Below are 19,766 nucleotides of genomic sequence, written 5' to 3'. Positions count from 1 at the left end.
GGATGTGAGAGTTGGACTGTAAAGAAAGCTGAGCGCAGAATTGATGCTTTTGAACTGTGGTGTTGGAGAAGATTCTTGAGAGTCCCTTGGAGACTCAAGAGCAAGGAGATCAAACCAGTCAATTCTAAAGGAGATCAGTCCTGGGTGTTCACTGGAAGGACTGATGTTGAAGCTGAAACGCTAATACTTTGGCCACCTGATGTGAAGAGCTGACTCATTTGAAAAGATCCTGATGCTGGGAAAGATTGAGGGCAGGAGGAGAAGGGGACGACAGAAGATGGATGGTTGGATGTCATCACCAACTCAATGGACATGAGTTTGGATAAACTCCGGGAGTTGGTGATGGGCAGGGAGGCCTGGCGTGCTGTAGTCCATGGGGTCGCAGTCAGACATGACTGAGTGACTGAACTGAACTGAAGCCTGGGGAAGACACATCTTTGGATAGGGGCAGTGGTCTATGGAAAAGGATACTAGTGTGACCTACTTTATCCTCATAGAAGGCTGCGACTCAGCAGTGCCCTGCGGAGTCATAGGAATTCAGAAGGAACCGTAAGTCAGCAAAATAGTGCTAAAATGTTTTTGATGTTTTGCTTATCATAGGCGTCATTGTCGGAGAAGGCGGTGGCACCCCACTCCAATACTCTTGCCTGGAAAATCCCATGGGTGGAGGAGCCTGGTGGGCTGCAGTCCATAGGGTCACTAGGAGTCGGACACTGAGCGACTTCACTTTCACTTTCATGCACTGGAGAAGGAAATGGCAACCCACTCCAGTGTTATTGCCTGGAGGATCCCAGGGACAGGGGAGCCTGGTGGGCTGCCGTCTCTGGGGTCGCACAGAGTTGGACACGACTGAAGCGACTTAGCAGCAGCAGGGGTCATTGTGCATTAATCCTGAATTTTAAAGTCACCCAAAAGTTATTTTCATTACTGGGTTTATGGTCAAAAAAATTTATGCCCACATTTAAGTGCCTCACTCTAGTCCTGATCATGTGTGTCCTGATCATGAGTGACCAACAGCCTTCAGCTTTTCCCATATTTCCAGTCAATAACTGAGCACAGTGGGAATTATCAAATTAGCCCATTCCTGTCCCATGTTGGCTCCAACAGGCAACCTGTTGGGAACTAAATCCACAGCCTGGCCTTTTCAGAACTGCACTGCCCACCCTACCCAGTGCTTCCTTGAATTTCTTTTACAGATGTCAGACCTGCAATGTGGTACAAAGACTTCACCACCTTTCCCTGCTTTCTTTCTTATTCTTTGTGTGTGTGTAAGCAGAGTTATAACCACTGGACCACCAGTGAAGTCCCATTCCCCTTTATTCTTCAAAGGTGTCCATTGCCCTTCAATACATCTCTTGTACATTTAATCACATTTTGACATGTTTCTGGAAGACCTAAAATGACACACTAAAGAACTGAAAGGAAAATGTGTAATACAGATTTAAAAATTTCTCCAAGTTGAACGTGTCAGGTAAGGATATGCAGTAGTGTTTTGAAAACAGACTACAAAGCCTTTGGATTTTATATATGAGGTTTTAATTAATAAGAAATGAAAATGTATTCAGATCAATTTATTTGAACTCACATCCAAGAAGAAACATTCAACTTCAGGATTAGAAATAAAAAGGGAAACACTCTACTTTTTAGGTAAGGGGTGGATCATACAAGGCTGATTGATGAGTACTAACAGCTTTGTGAAGTTACTACTTAAAACTCTGTATATTCAAGTATATATCTAGTTCATACTTGGTTTATACAGAATTTATCCAATTCTAGCAAAGTCAGCATAATTTAAGTAAACCTCCTTGAGTTTTATACTCGTCTGAAAGCTTAAATTTGATTATAACTATGGCAAAAGTGATTATCTTTTCTTCCTGCAAATGTAATCAACTTTTAAAATAACTTAGGCAAACATCAATTTTACATAAACCTTATTAAGAGTAGGAGGAAATTGCAACTGTTCATCTAATTGCAGAGTCTAAACCATAAATTCAAATTGTACCATTATCTTTATTGTCAAATCAAGTCAAGAAGGCCTTTACAGACTAAAAGAAATGAATGTGAATCTGCAGGGTTCTCTAAGGGGAAACTCTGAAAACCTGTCATCACGTTAGTACTTGACAGCTATACAGAAATATTTTCAAGTATGCTCCAAGGGTCACCTCTTGGACCATAAAGAATTAACCTGCAGGAAGTCAAGTGACATCTATTATCATCTATATTTTATGTGCTAGGAAATTAAAGAGAGAATTGAGTAATGTATTCAAAATTAAAAAGTAAAAAAGACTGTCTTTATTTGAAATAGGAGTCATGTGCCTTAAATTCCTTTTCATTGGATTATATCCATTAGTCTACATTTTTATTTAGAAGCCATAGTTACTTCCGTTTTGTCTCCACTATCTTCATGTGTTAATAGTACACTTTTGTAGTGTTGCTTATTTCTAGACCATTAAAAGAGAAAAACCCCTTGTGCTTTCTGTCCATTCTTCAGAAGTAAAAATGAATGTAAAACTGTCTATGTAAAATGAAGATTGTAAACATTTTTTTTCCCCAAAGTAGAAACAATAATCTGCTTGACTTAAAATCTTTTATTCATTTGGGCATTAAATTACCTAAGCACAATCTACTTTAAACATTGTTTCCCTTGTGTTGCCTCAGGGAATGTTGTATAATTAAGTCCACTTCCTGTGAAATTTCCTCTACCAAAATGAATGTATAATCTATTTGACTCTGATTATAGCTAAAAGTGACAAAAAAGATTTTTAATGAAAACTAAGAGTCTAAGAGTTAGGTCTCAAGATTTTTGTTTCATAGGAAGGAAGCTCTCTATTACATGGATCTATAAAATGATCCAAATTTCAGAGAGACAGGAAGCTGATAACTTGATTTATCTTCTTAATGGCTTTGGCTCATGAATAAATGATAATGGTTTGTTTTTTATAAAAAGAAATGGAATTTGTATAATGAATCCTATTTGCCACATTTGCTCTACTTTTTAAAAAGGATTTCTAATTACTTAGACATTCTTTATATTATTTACAATAAGAAGTCAAAACTTTAACTGAAAGCCATTTTTTGACCACAGTTTGCCATTAGCTAAAATTCAGGAAAGAACACAAGTCTGATCACCAAATCAATAAATCTAGCCACAGGCTGACTAAAAGCTTCCTTTAATCTTCTTCCTATTAGGTCTTCCTTTAAATTAAACCATTCCATGAATTATTTAAGTGAATGGCACAGTTATAGAAAGATCAGATATAATTCTTCATACAAAAATGCTCAGGTAACCTAAAAAAATCCATTCAGCATGTTTCGGGAAGTACAGTATGAATCAAGATGCTGTAGCTTAAAAAAAGGGGAGGCGGGCTTGGGGGTACTCTTGAAAGCTTCAGAGAGAAATAGAAAAATCAAGTTTGTTTCCTGGTTAGTGCAGGATGATTCCCAAAGCGCATTTAAGTGTCTGGTCCAGACTAGCTATTAGCGATTAAGTAGTTCCCTTTCACTGTCAAGGCTTTCCCCTGAGGTGATGCCTAAATTCTTAATTTTAATATTTTATCGTTTCTTTTAGCCCCATCCGCTCTCACCAGTAAGCACTACATTTCCACCATGCTGAATGCTTTCTCAACTCTGAAATTTACACTTTTCAAATGCTCAGTGTTCAACTTAGCTATAAAATTTATATTTATATATCTCCCCACATTGTTCCTCTCAAAATTTATACTCATTTACTTACACATAATTCCAGTAAGTATATTTTTAATGAGTTAATTTCTGAATGCTGAATGCTCTTTCAAATGTGTCCTCAAAAAGTCACTGAGAAAGACTTAACCTTTCTAAATTCCAATCGCTTCATGCTCTAAAGAATTCTTACTCTTCTTTTCCCTTCATGGTAATCAATTCCCTTCTCAAATCTTACATTTCTACTTTCCCGATTTCTTTTCACTGTAGCAAATACCAAAGGAAAAAATACAAACTGTTTCAGAGTAAATGAGTCTCTTTCCTGCTCTCATTTATTAGATCATCTGCTTCAAGGCTATATAAATGGCAGTATTTTGAAAATGTTAACAGCTATCAATACCTTGAAGTTGAAAAAATAAGAAAGCAGAGAAAATATATCACAAGCAACCAGTTTGAATATATGAAAGGCTACTTAGATCTTGATTTTCATATAAATACTAATTTTTACCATTATAAAAGATAGCATATTTTCTTTTTCTTTATAAAATTACCTTTAACAGAATATTCATTAGCTAATCATTCCTTAGGTTTTTCTGTATTGATAAAAAGTTATCTTTAAAAGAAAAATATTTAAAACAATATTGTTTCATAGAAACAGAAAGTCTCAATATCAAATTCTGATAAAAAACTATAATTATGGGTAGAGTCTAACCATACTGTTAATTTTCTTCACCAAAGATGGATGTTTAGGAAGCATTATATTGGTAAAATAAGATAAGCTTCTCAGTGATCTACAAAAGCGCCACAAGAAAGATGAGGTAGTATGAGACTGTCCAACTTTTGTAAAAGGGAAATATCATCTTTAGAAGAGATATTTATCCTGACACTGATGTTGTTATCCTGAGCCTCATCACTGCTGAGAGAGGTGCTATTTTAGTAGCTAACCCTCACTGGAACCAAGACAATCTTGAGATCACTTGAGAAAAAAAGATGCTAGAAGATAATGGTAAGAGATTTTCTTGTTCAATTTTGTGATAACTGCTAAAAACTTATTTTAAAGCAATTAATTTTAAATGCCATCTTTATGTTAACAGCAGAACTGTAGGAAAGGGAAATGCTACTTCGACATAAAAGCAATACTTAAGAAACATCTAACTGGGAAATTTGAGTCAAATTTCTTTCAATCCAGGTAGAAACAGCTTCCTACTAGATAAACTAGCATCAAGAGATCAATTTACTATATTAAAAATGCTAATTTGTACAAAGGGGTAGACAACTCACCAGAAGAAGTAACTGTCTAGGAAATTTATTATTGATTCTTTAAAAAAGAAAAGTTAAATAGGCTATCACTTCATTTATATTATATTGGGATAATGTTTTCTAAAAAATGCTTCTCTGTTCTTGAGATGCTAAACTTAAAAATATTATACCCAGTGCCCAGTATTGTTCAGTATGGCATAAGCAATATAGCTCTCAAAATGTTTTCCTTTTTCTGAAGCCATACTAAAGATATGTTAGTTCTGAAAATAGGAATAGTTACCTGAAATCTGAAGATCAAAACCAGTATTAAGTTCCCTGAATACTAAGCTCCATGTTTACTTCTTGAATCCTTATTCAAGCTCAAGTCAAAATAATGGAAAACTACTTAGGTCTCTTTGGTTACCAATGGAAATTTGTGGCTGTTTATAAACTGTGGCATCTCTCCAAAGTAACAGGCTCAGTTTCTAAAAAAGAGCTAAGCAGAAGCAACAGTTCACAAGTCAATACAGAAAAAACCCCAGTTGCTTTATTATTTAGTAATTACTAGTTACTAATAGTAGTATCATTATTTTTAAAGCTTCCAGTGAGAAGGGAATAATACTTATGTTCTGAAGATGGTAACTCTTCCAAGTTTGAGAGAAAGATCTATTCAAGGAATAATAAATGACCATGCCACATTACAGAAGAATAAATTCACCTCTAAGATATCATGTCCTCATTTGATTCTTACTGACCTGATTAATCAAATTTAGTAATTCAGCTTTACAATTAATATTTAAAATGAAAACACATCAAGTTTGATTTGAAGCCATTTTGTTAACTTTTAACATCCCTATTAGTAAATTACAACACACACAGCTTTACCGAAGGCTTTTAAAACAAATGAAAGGATGATGTGGAAACTATATCTTATGTTAGGAATGCCAATGACATAGGTTAACAAAGCGTTTTATATGTTATATATAGGAAAAGAAACAATTATTTTTAAAGAAAAGTATGAAATACAGATTATTTAAATGTGTTTGCAATGCCTACAAACTTCAAATATCCCTGGATCATATTTAAGTTACAATTAAGAAAAGAAAAAAATTAAGTATACAATCTACATGGTAAAAACAAAAACCAAACCTGGTCAAAAATATCCATTAACCCCTAGTGTGTAACCATTATTATTGTTCAACAATTACTGTATCCTAATAAAAATAAACTGATCTGCAAGTAAAATTTAGGGCAGAAGTTTATTTTGGACTTCAACTGCCCTTGTAGAAAAATTCAAAGTGGTATAATAAGAAAAATAAAGTATTAAATGAAAATACATATATAACCACTCCCTTGTTCCTACCCTTTTTCTAGCATTGTTGTTCTGGTGCATCAATCCTGAGTACTCTAACTTTTGATTTATAGTGATATTCCTTCAGATATAATTTCATGGAAGAAGGAATTGGAAGGGCATCAATGCCATCGTAAGTTGTACAGTTACAAATAACTGTTCTGCATATATGCTGCAGGGAAAAGGGGAAAGTCCGAATTAAAGGAGTGGATAAAAGTGGTTCGAAGAACATACAGGCACTCGGGTCCTTGTAATGCTCTAGGAGCCCAGTAATGTCAGGCGAATGGAAGACACAAGGATCATGTGCATCAAAGCTAAAGTTGTGATTCCACTGTTCAATTCTAGCGTGAAGAGAACGACTATAGCGTCTAAAACTAACAGAGAATAAATAGTCTTCCTGTGCTGAATCTCGCAGTAAAAAGGTGCCTTCTGGTTTTCCTTCTAGTAGAGCTTCAGCTGCATATTTATCCATAACACCCCAGTAACATGGATTATTATTGATCTGAAGGAGGTCTGGTACAAGACAGTGGACATAATCAATCTGAGTATGGTACTTGGGAGGTGTTTCCAGTTGCAGGATTTCTTCATCAATTTCCCATTTGGGTTTGTTTCTTTTCCGGGAACTTGTGCAAAGTGTTATAATTTCATCATCTGAATCCATGTCACTATCTTCTATGCTGTTATTTGAAGCCAGGTTCACTATAGAGTCAGTCCCAGGACCACCTCTACCCGAAGAATTGTTACTGGTTATGACACAGGGCTGAACACTGGTATGTGAGAAGCAGCTGACCTCTTCCATGTTTCTTCGTTGTTTTAGCTGACCATCCCTCAATTCGCTCTGAGACAAGTCTGTGCTTACCCATTCATCTGATTTGGGACTTATAGGAGCAGTGTGTCGTTTAATAAAATGCCACCTAAAGGCTAAATCTGATCGAGGTGGGAACGGACACTTATCTAACATGAGTTCACTGATATGAATTTTTCTTTTAGATGGAAGCCCTGAAGAATGCCGACTACTACAATTCTTTATTGGAAAACACTGCCCCACAGCATCTTGCAGTTTCTGTTTAAGAGATCGGCCTAAAAATCTATGCCCACAGGAATGATCTAAATCCAACTCGATAGATGAACAGCTGTGCTTCCTTTCTTGGCTCCTTAAAGGAACTTCAGTTTTCTCGATAGCACTCACTGTTTCAGCATCTGAACAACTTTCACTCTTTTTTGACCAAGATAACTTCTTTCCACTCCACACATAACCATCCTTTCTGTCAGCACTTCGACTCCGGCTAGTTTTGGGCCTTACATCTACATTTTTACTATTACTTTCACTATTTTCTGCCATTTTAACAAACTGTCCACAAATTCCAGTGTTATAAATAATGCTTTTTCAATTTTTCCAGTAGAATATTTCTTCTGGGTACTTTCTGGATGTATCTAAGGAAAAAAAATAAAGATCATTAATTGTCATTAACATTGCATAGTTTATATATCAAGTCCCAATTATATACAAGATGAAAAGGGATAATACACTTTTTTTGGTTTTTTAAAAATTAATTTATTTTAATTGGAGGCTAATTACTTTATAATATTGTAGTGGTTTTTGCCATAGATAATTAATATATTTTTCAAAAAAGTACTGGAAATGTTGGAAGGCAGTTCCAAGATACTTTGTTCTCATTTAAATAAACTACTTTACCATATACTAATAATTCTATAGTGCCATTGAGTCAAGAATCTGGGTTTCTTTCCCATAGCTACTTGTCAATGTGAATCAAAAAAGCTAAGCATCCTGTCAGCCAAAATATATGTCTGAAATGTTAACAATTTCTGGTTTATTTTTTAATTTCACAGCAGACCAGGGAATTCTTTGTCAGAGATGAGAAAACTATGAGCTGGTATTTAACTATCACTACCCTCCTGGGTTCGATCCCTAGGTTGGGAACCTGAAGAATTCCATGGACTCTACAGTCCATGGGATTGCAAAGAGTCAGACATAACTAAGCAACTTTCACTTTCACCCTCCTTGTAGGCTTCCTCAGTGGCTCAGTGGTAAAGAATCTGTCTGCAGTGTAGGAGACACGGGTTCAATCCCTGGGTCAGGAAGATCCCCTGGAGAAGGAAATGGCAACCTGCTTCAGTATTCTTTTTGGGAAAGCCCACAGACAGAGGAAGCTGGGAGGCTAGGCCCACAGAATCACAAGAGTCAGACATGACTGACTTAGTGACTAGACAACAACAACCTTCCTTCTCTCTCGTTTTCTTTTTTTTTCTTTCGTTTTCTTTTCTACTGATTGAAAATATGAACAATTTTAAGTTATAAAAGCTGTTAAGAATTTATTAAATAAATAATCAGCACTGAACAGTAGAAACGTCATGCAAGAATTCCCAACGTAATTTTTGTCAACTCATTTAAATATTTGGTCAATTTCACTATTAGTCTACATGGTGTGTGGAAAATTTGGAATTGGATAAAAATTTGTTATTTTACACACACACATACACACACACACACTTATATATTCTTCCTGATAATTTCAAAAAAAGTTCTATAGGGCAATGCCTTTCCTATGAAATTGGGTAGATAGCCTAAAATTTATAATGTAAACAAATTTTTAAAATTAATAGTAATGATTGGTCATAGATAAAAACTACTTAGCTATTATTAGATGGAATAAGATTTAAGTCCAAGTTTGGGGGGAGGGATTTTATAATCTCAAATATTTTATAAATGGATATTGAATTTTATAATTAAGAAAATCGGTTGTACTCAATATTCTCAACCATCCCAACAGTTAAGTAATGTTGAGAGCTACCAGAATCCATTTTCATAGCAGTAGAGTTTGAAATAAGCATCTGCAATGGCAAATATGATTGGGACGTGCTTAAAAGTATGAACTAATGATAAAGGCTTGCCATATAAAGTTGTTGTTGTTGTTTAATCGCTAAGTTGTGTTTTACTCTTTGCAACCCCATGGACTGTAGCCTGCTATGGTATTTTCCAGGCAAGAATACTGGAGTGGGTTGCCATTTTCTTCGTCAGAGGATCTTCCTGACCCAGGGATTGAACCTGCACCTCCTGCGTTGGCCAGCAGATTCTTTACCACAGAATCACCAGGGAAGCCCTTGTCATATGAAGTACCTGATTACTAAACAAAGAATAGCATCAGGTGATTATACTTATTGTTTTGATTTAGTGAGCTCACTGGTACATAATCATTTAAAATTCACAGAGAAAAAATATTTTAAAATCTAAATTTGAAAGAAACATCATCACTTAGTATACCAAATTATATTTAACAGTATGCTTTGGTTGTTCATTGACTAAATTCCACTGAACAAAAATAAACAGGCAGAAGCTACAGAGTACGCTGAAGAATATGAAGTCATTGATCAGAAAAGTCTCTTATTACTAAGAGCTTACACTTATACTTTTCAAGATTAAAAAAATTAAATAAGCGCCCCAAGCAGATATTTTGTTAATATTACATACTTTCAACTTTTTTATTCAATGTGATAATGTGAAAAGTATATTACGTAAAATTTAAAATATCTAGTGTTTTTATTTACTTTAAAAATATCAAAGAGCAGATTATTAATTCTAAGGTCAACTTTACTCCACTGCATATAAACATGCTCATCTTCCTGTTATCAGAGCTAATTCCACACCTCTGCTCTTGACGACATTCCCACCTTTACCAGGGTCTGCTTTCATCACTCTCTTCAAAAACAACCAAGTCTCCTACAAACTCTTTTGGTGATTCCAATACTTTCTTTAGTTATAATTACTGCTATCCATATTAAATTTCTAAATGAATAGCTGATTTCCCCTCAAAAAGAAAATAGCTTTGGTTTTTTTCTAATTATAAAAGAAATAATGATGCAGTTTAAAAATGGCTAAGTGAAAATCTTTTTGCTCCACTTTTCTCTCAGAAATCAGCCCAAAACAAGGGAAAATGAGCAATAAAAACACAAATCTCATCTTCAATGAAACTATCATGTATCTATAACCTGAGTGACAAAATACAAGGACAGAAAACAGAGGAGCAATGACTGACTCAGCAGTGGAGAGGTTGGTGACACCAGGCACAGAGGCAATGTTAATGAGAAGACAACAGAGCAGGCAAAGTCCAGGACACTCAGAGGCACCAGATTCTACAGAAAGTATGTATGGAGAACAGTTCAGAAAAATGGGGAGCAGGTTGAAAATTTGTGTTAGGGCAGTTAGATCTCTCTGGTTCTTACTCTCATACTTAGAGGAGATAGGATTTTATTATTTGGAGAAATTGAACCAGAAAGGCTCAAGACTTTGGATACCAGACATAGTAAGGATAGATGGGAGGCCTGGGACTAAAATCAGAAAGTTCCCTGCTCCATTCTTCCATCCAACTTCCAGAATTCCAGTGGTCAAACTTACACCTCCCTAATAAGAGATTGGACAGTACTAAACTGGAGAAACAGAATAACCAAAGAGAAAAGATCTATAGATTCTGGTAACTGGAAATCCTCCAATAAAAAGCTGGAGGGACACCCAGGCATTCTGTGAGGCTCATCCATCCATAAGCCATGCCTGCTTACTTGTACTTTCAGACAGCATTGTTGTGCTTCATTTACTCTAGATTATGATAGGTTACTAGACTTTTGAGGAAAGCCTTTAAAATAAACAAGTTACTAAAACACAAAGAACTTGGAGGGAAAAAGTAACCATGAAAGTAATGAGAAATAAAATAGATTTTGTACTAGCCATATGACCTTAAAATCTCAGTTTCTTCATCTATAAAATGGAGACACTGATGCTATATATTTCATTAGGCTAGTAGGAATTAAAAGAAATAAGGTATGTAAAATACATATGTAGCTCAGATTCTAAATGGAGCAAGTATACAATAAAGGTTAACATTTCTTTTTTAAAAAAGAAACAGATATTACATATGTTGTTTTATTATAGCACCCAAGACAGTTTTATAGAAATAGTTCATAAGTAAAGAAATCACTGAAATACCTCTGTCTCTAGCCCAGTGCTAACTATAGTTTATGAGCACATATAACTTTCAGGATGATAGCTAACCTTTCAAAATAAAAAAGGATTAATAAGCTAGACATTGCTAAAACTCAACAGACTATGAAGCTAAGAACAATTTGACGTTTTCCACCAGAGAACTGACTTCCAGCCTCACTCAAAACAAGTTTAAATGCTAACAAAACAGATTTATTTTGGCAAGGCTTACCAACCTGTACATAATAGGAGTAATCAATTAAGTATCTCTGGATTTTAGGTTAACTGTTCTTACATATACTATTGCTACAGGTATCCAAAAAATAAAGTGAAAAATACCATTGTCCTAGATGAATTTTCCATACCTGCACTTAAAGAGTTAATGCACAGAAAATCTTCTGACTGGTTATCTTTTGGTATCTAAGCACTATAGCCTTATATAAATTTTACATAGCTATTCTTTTGACAGATGACTCAGTTCATGCTTCAGAAGTTCCACTTTTTATAAACTTATGGAAAAAAATATATTTGGTAAAATATACCATATCAATGGGTTTCCCTTGTAGCTCAGTGGGTAAAGAATCTGGCCTGTAGTGCAGGAGACCTGGGTTTGGTTCTTGGGTCGGGAAGATCCCCTGCAGAAGGAAATGGCAACCCACTCCAGTATCCTTGCCTAGAAAATCTCACGGACACAGGAGCCTGGTGGGCTGCAGTCCATAGGGTCGCAAAGAGTTGGGCACGGCTGAGTGACTAAAACTTACTTACTTACCATATTGATATATTGGCCAGAATGCCACTTAATGTTGTAGTCTTCAAAGTAGGAAGAAAATTTAACTTGTATTTATACTTGTCTAAAAATTAGAAAACTCTATTAATATTGAATATATGATTGGCAATGTTCCCATTACTCATTGTGAGATGGGTACTTGTCTGATGAGGTGCTTTCTGGGGGGAGGAGTGGGAGCTCCAAAAAGCTAAGTACTTGATGGCAACCCTCTCCATTTCTTTGTGCACTTTTAGTGGATCACAACTGCTTCCATGTTGTTGGAATACCTTTGTGGATTATATTATCTTACATAAGAGAATCTTTACAATATTTGTGAATAGACATGACCATGGAAATTCTATTAACACAAAGTTTGCTAGTTATCTCAGGGCAGAGTTCTATCACTCAGTTGTTTCCAACTCTTTGTGACCCCATGGACAGCAGCATGCCAGGCTTCCCTGTCCTTCACCATCTCCCAGAGCTTGCTCAAACTCATGTCCACTAAGTCAGTGATACCATCCAACCATCTTGTCCTCTGTCATCCCCTTTTCCTCCTGCCTTCAATCTTTCCCAGCATCAGGGTCTTTTCTAATGAGTTGGCTTTTTTTTTCATCAGGTGGCCAAGTAGTGGAACTTCAGCTTCAGCATCAGTTCTTCCAATGAATATTCAGGACTTATTTCCTTTAGGAATGACTGGTTTGATCTCCTTGCAGTACAAGAGACTCTCAAGAGTCTTCTCCAACGCCACAGTTCAAAAGCATCAATTCATCGGCGTTCAGCCTTTTTGTGGTTCAGCTCTAACATCCATACATGACTACTGGAAAAACCATAGCTTTGAATAGATGCACCTTTGTTGGCAGAGTGATGGCTCTTCTTTTTAATACTCTATCTAGGTTTGTCATAGCTTTTCTTCCAAGGAGCAAGCATCTTTGAGTTCCATGGCTGCAGTCACCATCTGCGGTGATTTTGGAGCCCAAGAAAATAAAGTGTGTCTCTGTCTGTGCTCTTTCCCCATCTATTTGCCATGAAGTGATGAGACTGGATGCCATGATCTTATTTTTTTGAATATTGAGTTTTAAGCCAGCTTTTTCACTCTCCTCTTTCACCTTCATTAAGAAGCTCTTTAGTTCTTTGCTTTCTGCCACAAGAGTGGTATCATCTGCGTATCTGAGGTTGTTGCTATTTCTCCCAGCAGTCTTGATTCTGGCTTGTGCTTCATCCAGCTCGGCATTTTGCATGATGTACTCTGCATATAAGTTAAATAAGCAGGGTGACAACACATAGCCTTGACATACTCCTTTCCCAATTTTGAATCAGTCTGTTCCATGTCCAGTTCTAACTTGCTTCTTGACCTGCAAACAGATTTCTCAGGAGGCAGGTAAAGTGGTCTGATATTCCCATCTCTTTAAGAATTTCCCACAGTTTAGTTGCTAATATTATAAGACAAGTTATATATTTTTCTTTTTCAAAATGACAAGTGTTCTTAGTTTGATGACCTTTATTGGGATAATAAGCAGCTCTGAGAAGTTACTTAACAGATACATTAAGAAAAAAGGCAAGACAAAATATTTAACTGGCTATTTATGGTTTAGGTAACATCAGAATTACTACTGAGAAAGTAACTGCTTTAAAAAAAAAGGCTATGGAGAAAGCTTTTTAGAAAAAGAAGATATTCAGAATTCCCTTCACTATTACATGATTTTGTTACAATGAGATAAAAATGTATATAAACTCTTGCATCTTTACACTTAAAACACATGGCAGAAGATCTAATCTCTTCTGAAAGTTGCATTAAACCAAAATGCACAATATTAAAAAATTCAATTACATTTCTCTCAATAAAAATAACATTAATTTTTAGTGAAAAAAATTTATTTTTAAAGAGTAAAAATGAGTTTTAAAAAAACGTTCTGGTGTCTTGCCAAACGTTTGTCTATACACATAAAGTCTGAGTGTTAAAAAACAGTGTAAGGTTCTGAATCTTAATGAGTCCCCTCAACCCTATCATTAATAGTTGGAGTTTTACATAAACTTTGTAAAAATGAAGTAGAAGATGAGATACAAAGTGAAAAAAAGAAGTGGCTTTACAACCATTTTTATGTAGTATAGAAATCAAAGATGATATCTTGAAAAATGTTGACAAATCAACAGTCTTTCTTAGTAACTGCGAAGAAACTTTTCTTTTTTTAAGAGAGTCAAAGAATTACTTGGGAGAAGGTTGCTTTGACTCTTGATTCAATAATTTTTTATGAAGGCATCTAAGTTACAATACCTTGGGGACTACACAGTGACATTTTTAAAATTATTTCTTCTTAATGAGGAAGTGGCAAGTGTCTAAAGTAAGTTTATATAAAAGCCTTTTTCAAGAAATCAAGTTCCCAGATTCACTAGCCATTTGATCCCAGGTTCTACAATCAACTGCACAGATAGCGATAAAAGATTGAATACCCAAAGTGACCATCCTAGACTAACAACAGATTTAAATGACATTTAGTTAGTTCTCTTGAATAAGGCTGGAAAGATGATTTTAATTCAAATTTCCATTGAAAACTGTTGTAAAAGTTAGTAAATAAAGGGTTAAACCTCATTTATCTAGAAACTTCATTTGTATTCTCTATGATGTTAGATAACAGAGGATTATTGTATATATTAATTAGTCATTGAACTACTATGTCCACAATGCTGATGTCTATTTAAGACCAGAATTCATGTAAGTATTAAATTTGACCTTATAAAGAATAATTTACTATACTATATAAAGAATTCCCAGATAAATTATTATTCTGGTAGTAATTTCCTTATTAAATCTATTATTCCAAAGTTTACCTGCTATTATGTGTCCCAAAACTCCTTGAATGCATTCTGATCATAGTCCATGATATTTAAATTGGATTCTGTGGGTCAGAGTCCTTGATATTTGATCATAGGCTAATATTTGTGTTGGATTCTAAGGAAACACTTAAGAGTCCACAAATGGAATATACTGGATAGTATACGACAGATAAATTCCTCAGAATGTTAATGAAAAAACATGAAAAATGTTTTTTTCAAATGTTTAAGAGAGAAACATCTGAACTATAAGTGTTTTTTCCTCATTACCAAAGCAATATAGGTTCATTTTCCAGTAAATATTTTAAAGTACCTCTTTTTCAATGCTAACAAGCCATGGCTCAGGGGACTTAACTGATTTGGAAAAAGAGAAAACAAAACACAAATAAACACACACTGATTGGCACCACTATACCCTTTCTTCCCTTCTCCAAACATTCTTCACTTAATTTCCTACATTTTGCTTATACCAGTGTTCCCCAATCTGAACTTCTGTGTACACTAGTGCTAAAAGGTATTAATACGTGTTCTATAGAATTGGAAGTTTCATTATCAAACTAGTTTGGAAATCACTTCCCCACTGAAAGATAGCAAAAGGTTCCAAGAGGTCCTTTGGTTAAGAAACCTGATTAGGCCACAGTTTCCTATACTTAACTCAAAGTAAACCCTTTTTGTGGAACAAACTGTGGAAGAAACATTAACTTGGGCTAAGATTAAAATGAAGGTACATTATGGTATGCAAGCTAAAGAGAAATGTCTAGGACCTGTCACTGAAGAGGGTTAATTTAGGGTGAAGAGGGAACAGGAAACTAAAGGCTGGCACTACAAACTTCTAAAAGCACAAGAACCTTAACAGAATTTTAGAAATCAGAATGCTTAAGATACTTGATTGTGACTCTCAGAGAATAAATTGGATTGTACAGATATATTTTTTTCCTTTCAATTTATAATTCTTTAATTATAAAAATAATATATGCATATTTTAAAATATAGGAAACATTCAGGAAAGTTCAAAAAGGAGGGGAAAAGACTGTAATTCAATTACCTAGAAGCAATCAATTTAGACATTTTGGCCAATTTCCTTGCAGTCTTTCTTCCTCTGAGTGTAATTTGGTCTAAGAGAAAGTTTTTAAGTTTTAAAGGTCCCTAAAAAATTAACAATCTAGTTTTTGACTATATCATATTTAAAAATGAAGCATGGTGCAGATGAAATAGCATGACTTGCTAAATCATTAAACATGATCTAAAATTCAGACTCTGTCACTTACTAGCTGTCTCTCCTGAGTTTTAAAATCTCATTCAGCTTCAGTGTTCACATTATTAAATCTGGATAATGCCAGCTGCCTCATGTTTTTACTGCCAGGGTTAAAATGTATGAAAATAGCATACATTGAGCTTAATGAGAATATGTATTACATTCTGCAATATGTTATGTTTTCTCAGAACCTTCCATGTAGAATGAGCTAATTTCAAAAAATAAGAGCTAGGAAAGTGGCAATAAGGAAAAAGAATGAAAGGAAACACAGGCTACATAAAAGGCTAGAAAATCCACACAAAAACATATCTCAAAAATCTGAGGCTGAGGATGCTTCATCATATCTGAAATATCATAAAGCTCTTTCTATTACTCCTGATATTAAACATGCTCTTTTTAAAAAAGTTTTAAAGTTTCAAGTTCTTGAAAAATATTATGGGTGTAAATAATGAAACTTAATTATAAAAAATCTGTAGTTTCTTACAAGCTTAATAAATCAATTTCAACAGAAATAGTAGGCAAAGTTTTTTTCTTTTAACTGATCATAGATTCTTCTTTTCATGGCTTTATGATAATTATATATGCTTACATTTAAGCCTAGGTAACAAGTTTTACATACAAACTAGTATAATGTTATTCTAGACTTAAAATTGCCTTCATATTCTGATAAAACTAAATTCTAAGTTTTATGGCAACAGTTATGACTTGGAGAGCCAGTCTGGCAGACTACTTGGATCAGAAGTAAAAGATCTATTTCTAGTTCTGACACATGGTTAGGTGTGTGACTTCTGACAACTCATCACCTTACTGAGCCTTGATATTTTTTTATTGATAAAACAATGATTATATCTATTTTGCGGTGGTAAGGATCCACTGTCATTGTAACAACACAGGAGTCAAATACTAGCTGTCCTTAGCCAGTGGAATTGGGTAGGTTGAGAGAAGGTCTTTCACTGTATTCACTTTAATACCTTAAAAGTTTATACATATGCAAGTATTATTTACCCCCAAAATAAATTAAATAGGCTGGTAAGTTTGACACTTTCAGAGATACAAAAATCTTCAGATTTCTAAACTGTCTTAATATTTTTTTTACTCTGTTCTCAGTTTTGTTATTACTCTCTTCTTCTAACCTTATCTTTCATAAGATTAATAATTTTTATATCTAATACATATTTTATTAAAAAAGGAATTTTAAACATTCCTCCCATAAGGCAATATTGATAAGCCTCCTGGATAAACTAAGATTATGTGATATTATTATTTATATAGGTAATACTGCCACAGTAGAATGGTAATATACTCATGTTTTCTTAGCCTATTGTCCTTGAGAACAACAATATTTGTGAACCTAAGGGTAGTATCAATGGTCACCACAGAGCAAAGCTAACTAACCTTCACTGCAGCTGAAGCTGCGACCTTGGCATCATTTACAGTGAGTTCATTTAGCTATTCACTCCTATGAGACATGCACTGCTATGATAAATTCATTTGGAAAACTCTGACAGCCACATCAGTGGCAGACAACAGCACTGGTTTCTTTTTTAAAATCTACATTATCTTAAATCACCAGGCAATGTTTACTAAGATTCAAGTTATACACATTTCATCACCACACCATTGTCTTGTATGTATTAGCTGAATGTTTGTTTCCCTCAACAACATCATGAATTAATTGAAGACGTTAAAATTCTTTTTAAAATTTGACTGAAAAATGGAAATGTGAAAACACATTGGCAAAAGCAAGAATACACCTTTTAATGTTCAAAAAAATTTACTGAATAGTGATTCAAACAACTCCATTTTGAATGAACCATTAAATGCCCACCCAAAGTACCCCATTAATAACACAAGACAATTTACTTTTATACATTCATGAGTATCTTCTATCTACTATAACAATTCTATGGAAATAGATGTCATCTTCATTTTAGAGATGAGGAATCTGACGTTCAGAAAAAGTAAAGAAGCATATTCAAGGTCACACAACGAGTAACTGTGAGAGTCAAAATTAAAATCTAGGTTTGTTCAGCTTTAAGGCCCAAGCTTATTCCATACATGTTAAATCTGTAAAAAAACAAAGCAAAACATATACATATACACATTTTTCTTTAACCTATGAATCAAATGGCTTGATTGCTAAGGCAGAGTTAAAGGAGAGAAGCGCGAACACCATTCATAGTTTTAAAGTCACATGGTGTTACAGATTTTATAGTTAGAGCATTTGATACCTACAAAGCTTGTTCCAAATTTGCAGATTCTTCTTATGCTGAGCTCTGCAAAGTACTACACTGAAATATATTATCGGACTTCGTCTCGAACCCCATAGTCAATGCAATGATATTTACTTGGATTAAAAAAAAAAAAAAAAAAACACCACAAACTAGAAATCGTTCTATCTAAACAATGAAACATCTCCGGACAAAAATTAAGTCACTCGGAAAGAATCATCTCAGGAATCTTTTGCTCTTGTGTAAAAACAATAGGTTGGTTATTTCCCCACAAATCCCAAGTTCTTTTCAGCCAATCACTCTTCATTTGGAGCCTTAGTACTTAAAGCAACACCTTACACAATGCCAACGCGGTAAGAACAATACCACGGTTTGTCTAAATGTGTTTGCAACTTTCCCCAATGAAACTAGACTGAAAAACAATGGGGAAAACTCTACAAAGGAAAAACGTTTCACTTATGTCATAATCAAAATCCGACTGAGATTAGAAGGTGGGTACCACAAAAAAATATCAGTTGTGAAGGTTTTCATGAGAGATCGGTCTCCCAACATGGAGATCGTGAAGATCCAACCAAAGCATAAATCTAATGGCCAAGACCTTAGCAAAGACTGCAAGGATCCAATGAAGTATTCAACAATACACTTTAGCTCTTCTTTTATAGATATAAAAGAAGATATGCACTTCATTGAACTTTAGGTGGAGTCTGAATAGGGAAACACGAATTACTTCAAGGGACACATGTACAATGTCCTATAGAACGAGCATTAATGTACCAGCCGCACCTCCAGGAATCGTGAACTGAGATTAAGTCTTCTCTCCTTCACCGCTATAGAAATGACAAGATGAAGGCGTCGAGGATGCCAAGATTAAAGGCTTGAAAAGGGTCTCGTCTTCCTTCTCTTTAAAGAACAAGCCCAGACATTTCATTCTCTAGCCCGGTCCCAAGGAGGGGCTGGACCCGTTCAGGGACCCGGATATGGCTGCCAGTGAGGAGCGCCAGCAAAGTAGAAGCAGACCCCGAGAGGGCAAGGCCAAGCAGAAACCACCCTTCCCCCACTCACCTCTCGGAACGCAGTTTAACAGGGGCTATCCTTGCAACTGCCGCCATCACCACCGCCATCACTCTGGGTATTCGCTGAGGTGGAGAAGGGAGGCCCAGCCACTCCGGCACCTCATGTAAGTCCTACGAGGCGATTGTCGGTCTGCAAGCCCCCATCCTGAGGTGCCGGGTTCTCATCGCAGACATCGCACTCACCGCCTCCACCTGCTCCGCCGGCACTGCCACCACTTCCGTGTTCGGCTCCCTCCCTTTCTTCCTCACTCCCCCAGCAACCGGCTTTTTCCCGAGCGGCGTGCGCGCCGCTGACGCCACCGCCCGGCGTCCCGGGTCTGGACCGCGCTGGGAGTGGGCGGGCCAGCGCAG

The 19,766-nt window shown here is 35.5% G+C and overlaps 1 protein-coding gene across 1 annotated transcript; it reads right to left on the bottom strand.

The window, feature by feature from the left end:
* Positions 1 to 1,513: 1,513 nt before the first annotated feature.
* On the bottom strand, positions 1,514 to 19,745 carry SOCS4 (suppressor of cytokine signaling 4). Its single transcript, XM_027554165.1, has 2 exons — positions 19,405 to 19,745; positions 1,514 to 7,702 (listed from the first exon to the last, which is right to left on the bottom strand). Exon 2 carries the CDS (start codon positions 7,608 to 7,610, stop codon positions 6,288 to 6,290), a length of 1,323 nt encoding a protein of 440 aa, XP_027409966.1. The 5' UTR covers positions 7,611 to 7,702; positions 19,405 to 19,745; the 3' UTR covers positions 1,514 to 6,287.
* Positions 19,746 to 19,766: the final 21 nt, after the last annotated feature.

Source organism: Bos indicus x Bos taurus, chromosome 10, assembly GCF_003369695.1.
Source record: "Bos indicus x Bos taurus breed Angus x Brahman F1 hybrid chromosome 10, Bos_hybrid_MaternalHap_v2.0, whole genome shotgun sequence".
Lineage (NCBI taxonomy): Eukaryota > Metazoa > Chordata > Mammalia > Artiodactyla > Bovidae > Bos > Bos indicus x Bos taurus.
This window is presented reverse-complemented; position numbering and strand designations above follow the sequence as displayed.